At 31.7% G+C, this 7,765-nt stretch overlaps 1 protein-coding gene across 1 annotated transcript in view; it reads right to left on the reverse strand.

Moving 5' to 3' along the window:
- LOC105155707 (plasma membrane ATPase 4) overlaps positions 1–4,093 on the reverse strand; it is a 7,900-nt gene extending 3,807 nt beyond the window's left edge. Inside the window, exons 1-4 of the mRNA XM_011071628.2 lie at positions 3,824–4,093; positions 519–638; positions 170–406; positions 1–81 (exon numbers count right to left, since the gene is read on the reverse strand). The exon at positions 1–81 is cut by the window's left edge and continues 672 nt beyond it. Of these exons, the coding sequence (XP_011069930.1) occupies positions 1–81; positions 170–406; positions 519–638; positions 3,824–3,880 (495 nt within the window). The 5' untranslated portion in view covers positions 3,881–4,093. The remainder of the gene's footprint in view (positions 82–169; positions 407–518; positions 639–3,823) is intronic.

Below are 7,765 nucleotides of genomic sequence, written 5' to 3' on the forward strand. Positions count from 1 at the left end.
GTCTCCCAGTTTAATGCTGATAATGTCTCCAGGAACCAGGATGGCAGCTTCTTGCTCGCTCCATCGACCATCTCTAAGGACCTGTTGTCAAGCAGCCATCGTTGAACATTATGAAGGAAAAGCATTCTCTAACTTATAGTTTAAGACAGTCATGCAACAAACGTTATACCTTTGTTTTGGGAGCAAGACCAGCCATAAGGGCTGCAGCAGCATTTCCTGCATTGTTTTCTTCGATGAAACTGATAGTCGAGTTGATAACGAGCAAGCAAACGATACCAACAAAGTCTTGCCAATCCGGGGGCTTCCCGCCTCCGTTTGCCAGCGCAATTGCCATCACAGCTGCAGCCTCCATGACCCATGAGAGCGGATTCCACATAAAACCAAGGAACTTGAGTATTTTGCTTTCCTGCATCACCACGAGAAAGACTTATCAGCAATCATCGGAACCTAAACACTAGTCTTTCCAACATGGTAGAATTCAAACTTATAAAAAGAAAACCGATCCTCAAGAGTTCCACCTTCTTTTCTTCCAACTTGTTGGGACCAAAAATCTGAAGCCTGTTGGCCCCTTCCTCGGAACTCAACCCCTCTCTCGTGCATTTCAACTGCTCAAAGACTTCCTCAATTGGGACTTTTTCCTGTCATATTCATGACGCAAAACGGTTACTTGAGAAACCTCAATACGATTATGAACATTGTCAAATGAAACAACTTTCTTGCCTATAAGCTGATCAAGATGGTGTAATGACAAGCTATAATACATTCATGGCTTCTGAGAGATTATTTCCTGTGATCTTGATGCATCACACTACCTTGTCCTTTTTAATTTCCTCAAGCTAATTAAACTAGAACAACGTATGTACACTCAAAACATCATAGATGCAATCGAAACAAAAATAAGGTAATACAAAAAAACAAACAAAATTTCAGTTTTATTGCAATTCGACCCGAGCAGTTTAACACCTTATATCATCCAAACAATCTTAACAAGTTTAATACAATTGTCGCGTCTGCATCTTGTTGACTACCATCACTATTGTAGTTATGTCACAGTTTCACTAGAAGATTTCATTTATCTAAATTTAAAGTGAAAAACTTTAAAATAAAATCAAAAATCAAAATTTTGACTTTGATTTTCCCAATAAAAATAGATTCATTTTATTTTGAATTATCAGAAAATATTTTATTGATTACTGTCAATACTTTTGTAATAACCCATCATCCATCTTTCCTTATTTAAATCACAAATTCAAATAGATTAAATCATGATGTTTAAAAATAGTACTTCACCAACCACCACACACCAAAAATTTCAACTTGTGCATACTAAAAGTCCATAATCAAATTTCCAAAAGTTAAAGCTGACTTCAGTACAATATTGTCACCAATTTCTCCTTCTACTACTACACTTTTCATTATCAGGTAATTAAAGTCAACTAAACTATAATACTCTCAACCATTTGGAAAATAACATTTTTTTAATTTATTATAAATCTTAATTAAATTTGGATTATCTTGAAATTATTTTCCTTAACAGGGTTTACCTAATTAAATTTAATTTCCCATATGGATGTCATCACACTTGCCTACATGAAGCACTGTTCATTCACATGAATGGAACATGCAGTCATGTGAACCATGATATGCCAACCATCCAAAGTTGACTTCTATTGACGTATTGCACATGCCAATTATCCAAATACATATGTAATATTAATTTAATACATACATTTACATGCACATCCAATTTGTTTATTCACATGAATAGTACATGCTATCATGACGATATATGTGCCAATCATCCAAATACTCAGTACATGTGTGTGCACACCATATACATGCACATCCAAACGGTTGATTCACATAAATGGTACATGGGGACACATGTACACATGCATGTATATACACATCCAGACTGTTGATCCACATGAATGGGATGTATCAATCATTCAGATACCCAATATATATATACACACATACATATACATGCACATCCATACCGTTCATCCACAAGAATGCTACATGCGGACATATGTATCAATCATCCAAATTCCTCAGTACATATATATATACACACATGTACATGCACATCCAGACCATTGATTCACATGAATGGTACATGGAGGCATGTGGGACCATGATGTGTGGACAATCCAAAGTTGACTTTAGAACTTGTGCGAGTGGGCGGGGCCCAGTTGAAGCCCGCAAAGAATGGCCTTGGTTTCCCCACCAATCACAGCACGCTTTCCGGGGTGCCACTTCCGGGTGGGCCCCGACCCGCCCAAGAAAAAAAAATCCACCAAGTGGTGATTTTGTAATAGTAAGGAAATCCAGGGGTCTCTGTGCAATAATAATTAATTCTTGGTGGAAATATAGTAATATTTATGTATCAGTAGTCAGAGGTCAGGAGGGGCTGTTGGCATGTAAAGAAAGCTGCCCGTAACCGTTGATGAAAAGTTGGAGTTCCCAAAACGCAAATATCGAAAATTAAGGGGTCAAGTACCACGGAAAAAGTACCTCCTATAAATTCCTTTTTAAATTTTTTAAAAATATATAAATTTTCAAATATTCCAAACAAATGCAATAAAATAAATAGATTCCCTATTTTCCCCATTTTTTATTCTTAAAGAGAACATAAAAAGACAATTTTATTATTAAGTAATAATACGAATTCTCAACAAAATATCAATCGAATTAAAACTCTAAAAACGTTGTTATTGCACATATCATACATATGATCAGACAACAAAAGTCATAATTCTTGAATTAGCAGTACAATGAGGAGCTACACTATTGTGTTATAATCACAGGTTGCATAGCCACTAGATCGAATTTACTCAAATTTTTTGTAACTTCGATAGATCAAACCCCATCATTTTCATATCACAAAACTTATATATTATTCACCAAAAACATGTTGGTTTTTTTTTCAGTTAGGCTGACAATGATTGACCAACTTGTCCAACAGCATCATGTGATACTTCAAACAAGAATAGGTTCATGTTCTTACATATACATATGTATTCTACCTTGCCTAAATTATCAGGGACAAAAATACCTTCTTTTTTTTTTTTTGCTACCCCATTAATTCCTCCCCACCCCACCAAACCCACCCCCCATGTTCCCAAGATATATTGTGATTCTTTTGCAGATTATGTGGGATACATCTCATTTGACACTTCCTATTTTATATATATGGTCAAGAGATTATAACAACTTTGACTATAAACCTTCATATGGTAACACAAAACAAATGTTTCTCTCTCTCTGAAAAAGATGAGAGAGATGGAAGTTGGAGTTGATCAGAATAAGACAATAAGTACAAGATTTCAGTCACAAAAAGCTTTTTGTTGAACCAGAAAAAGTGATGAAATGATGAAACCCATAGCCACACTCTCCATCTGTCTGTGTAAAAGGTTGTTCGTTTCTTCTTGTTTGTTTGGACACCAGGAAAATAAAAAAGTAAAACAGACAGCGCGCGCGCGCACACACATGAAAGTTGAAGCAAAGCATCTCTCTGATTCTAATCTCTCTCTCTCTCTCACACACACACACACAGAGATACGGACAGTAAAGATAGAGAAACCTTTTCAATTCCCCCCTAATGTCAATTTTCACATCCGCAGAAAAGCCAAAGGTCGAAACAGCAAAACGAAGGAGGAAAAAACTCAGGCCAACAGATCCTTAATTCTCAGAGGCGAATTCAGTAAGAATCGAAACAAAAACAACCAAATCCACAACTTCAACAAAAGAAGAATCATCAAACAGAAACCAAACAAAAAATCAGTAAAAGGAATCAATAATCTCCTGTTTTTTTCATTACCAGATCAACAGTCTCATTCTTGATCTCCTCGAGACTGATGGCCTTGTCTCCACCCATGTTTCGCTACACAGATTGATTCCCCCTCTCCTACCAGATCAGCTCTCTCTATCAATGACGAGAATTCACGAAGAAGAAGAAGAAGAAAAAGAAACAGACAGAGAGAGAGTCTCTCAGTGTTTGATTCGAATGAGGTTTTTCATACCCCAATGAAAGAAAGAACAAATATATATATAATGTTTTTGCTCTCCTCTTCTCGCAGGACTCCCCCTATACCCCTCCTTTTATACCCTCCACCAATGATACCCGCCGTATGTTTATACCTCATATGGGGCCCACCCACCCCCCTTCTATACGTACATGTTCTGGGTATTGTGACCGTATTGCCCTTTTACCCAAAATACATGTACAATGCATACATACACCGTGTATAAATGTATACATATATGTATGTATATATATGCGCATTAAGTGGGGGTGTGCCCCCCCTCAACCCTCAACATGGCTGCCATTATTGCAGCTCTTACCTCTCCATATATACATATGAATAATAATAAGGGATAATTAAACTTTCCTTCCCCAAAATTTGATATAATTACACATATATTCTTTATAGTTTGAAAAATTATATTTAGCACCCTTAAGATTATCTAACAAATAAGTCCCTCTATTAGTCAAATTTATCGAATTTGATAATATTATAAAAAACATCTATATTTACCTCTAATTGGCTTATTATTGATTTTTCACATATCAAATAATTTTTTTATAACTAAATTACACTCATGCGTCTTCACACATTAATGCACGTGTGGAGTTATATTTTTACTATTATAAAGATAGTTTAGTCTGAAAAAAAATATTTGACCTGCAACAAGTGAGTAATAAATCAATAAAGAATAAATTAATTTTCATTCAATTTTTTTTGTTAATATCTAAAAAATCAATGAATTTTGACTAACAAAAGGACTTATTTGTTAGACGAAAGTGTTTAATTTCAGGGATGCTAGATATAATTTTTCAAACTACAAGAGATCTATATGTAATTACACCAAACTTCAGGAGATGAGAATATAATTATCTCCAATAGTAATAAATGCAGAATTCTTCTTTTTTTTTTTCTTTTTTACTGGAATAGAATTTTGGGAGCAAATATTCATGGCAGTTATGTCTTACAGTTATTTTAGTTGATGAGTCAAGAATTTAGTAAATGTTGCTTAATTATTAGTAAATTTAATTTATGTTTTTTAATGATTAATTTGAATATTATTTGCTTAATTAGTATTTATTTACTTTAATAGTAGCTGCTAAATAATTATATACAAACACATTGATAATTAATATATCGCCTATTGTAACTTATTATTTCAGTGCATAAAAAATATTGTCTAATCATGATCAATTGCAATGGTTAAAACTAAACAGCGACAGTAAATAATCATTGACTATAGATACGCAACGTTTGTTGGTCGCAGGTTTTGTGAGTGGCTAAAATATTTATAATAACTAAAAATCATGGCCAAAATAATTCACACGGTGAATAATCTAAGTTTCTGCACATATTTTTATTTAATCATAATTAATAATCATTATTTACCATAATTTTAGTCCATAATCAATAAAATTGCATCTAATAATAAATTTCGTCTGGTGATTTTAATTATTTTTTATTAATTAATAAATCCGACTACATTTTAGATTTAATTTATGGTTAAAGAATGTTGTATTAAAATGTAAAAAAGACCAAAATGGTAATTTAATTAGTCTTAAGAGCACAAGAATTAGGGATTGTAAATTTGAAATAATGAGATGATGGTCTTACCATAAATAATTAATAATAAAGGTAATAAATGGAAAAATTAAATTAAATCAATAGCAATAAATAGAAATTCCTTTGAGGGAATTAGGTAAAGTAGTCATGATTTTCTCCAAGGCAAGTGGCATATATTATTATTTATTTAATTTTTTGTCATATGGTTCATTAATGTTGGATAGGCATACTTGTATTATACAATATTTGAATTGATTGTTGTTGCAGTAATTAATTAATGAATATTGACTGTCATCATTCAACCACTTATCTAATTGCAATTAATGGTAATTTACATTGTGATTATCAAGGATAATATTTATATTTATCTTTATAATCAAATCTCATTAATTAAAAAACCCTTTTTGACCATTGAAAATTTAACTTTTACCTATTTTTATGGTTTGAATTATTTTAATTAATTAATTCTATTTTCAAGAAAGTCGACGACACTCAAAAGAATTCTATTTCGAATCAGATTTGTCCTTTATCTAGTCAATCATGTAAAAAGTGTTGTTGTATAATACAATTTGAACTCGTATTTTCTTGAAAATTTAGGTTTCAGCCAAATCAGATATGAATTAAAAAAAAGAAAATTGATGTTATTTTAATTAATTAACTCTATTTTCAAGAAAGTTAACGTGGAAAAGAAGTCTAATTCGAACAAGATTTACTTGTCCGTCAATCGATAATCCCATAATAAGTATAATTCACTTTATATACAATTTTTTTGGTTGTGGTCGAATCCAACTCGAACTCGAATTTCTCTTGAAAACTTAGGTGGGATCAAATTAAATTTGAATTTAAAAAGGAAAAGACCTCATTTTATTTTTATTTATAGTTGCAATGATTAAAATTGGTATATTTAAATCAAAGAGCATGATGAACAACTATTAAGATTCTTTCTGTTTTTTTTTTTTTTTTTTTTTCCCAAATTTTCTATTCAAATTAAATAGCATCAGATTCATGGTTGATATTTCATCTAATTTTAGTATAAAAACAGCTAAGGATCCTAACTGTCACATACAATAAATTAAAACACACAAAAATAAATCACTGAAAAGATTCTCCATTTCTGATTTTTTTTAAAAATTAAATACAATCCATTTTCCTATTAATTAATATATATTTGCAAAAATAATATATTTTTTATATTTATATATTTAGAGCTATCATTCTCAGAATCTCCACTTGCAGATGAGTTAAATGAAAAAGACAGGAAACAACAAAATGAATAAGAGGTCAGAATTACTTTAAGATTTATTTTTAATTTGATTATTTGACTTACTATGTGGATGGATAGTGCCATTACAAATCAAATATAGACAAATTCACTATAAATAAGAAAAAATAAATATTAATGAGGTTCTCCCCTAATTAATTAGTAGTAAAATTAAGGTTCTAAAATTTAATAAATTAAATAAATAAATACGACCAGTCTCGCTCAAATACTCTTGTTATTATGTGTGCTCAATTGGTAAAGATGAATTATTTTATTTTTTAATATTATGTGTTCGTTATTCTAATGAGGGCTACGCTGATAGGTAATTTGTGAGTAATTCTTTAAGCGGCTATGATTAAAGAAATTTAAAATAAATTTACTAAAAAAAGTATTATATTACCTTCACACCAATTAATTTGTAGTATGATAATGTTTCTACTCATTCCATATCGATTATAGACGAGGAGCTTTAGTGGCTTACATGTCCGACACCCTTTGCTTCCTACTGAGACGACTCTTCAAGATAAGACCGTGATGTTCATATGAAATCAAAACGAACAATACCTCATGCAACGATATACCATCACTCAAACATCCCATCATTTGTTGTCGTCTACGAGAACAAGACTGCGTTCCCATTCCAAGGGTCAAAGGGCTAATGATTTTTAGAAAAGAAATCATAATTTTTTGTATAAAAATAAAAATGAACAATACCTCACACAACAAGACATCGATCACATTACATGCCGCAGCATTTAGATAAAAAAGAATATCACTAACACAATTTTCTTTGTTCTTTTATTGTTTTGACTTCACTTGAAGTACATGAAAGAGTTTGCAAAATGTACGTACACATAATATTATTAAAGCTTAAGGTATGGATGGGAAAGCGTCAAAATAAAACGGACCATGT

Source organism: Sesamum indicum, linkage group LG2 (assembly GCF_000512975.1).
Source record: "Sesamum indicum cultivar Zhongzhi No. 13 linkage group LG2, S_indicum_v1.0, whole genome shotgun sequence".
Taxonomy (NCBI): Eukaryota; Viridiplantae; Streptophyta; class Magnoliopsida; order Lamiales; family Pedaliaceae; genus Sesamum; species Sesamum indicum.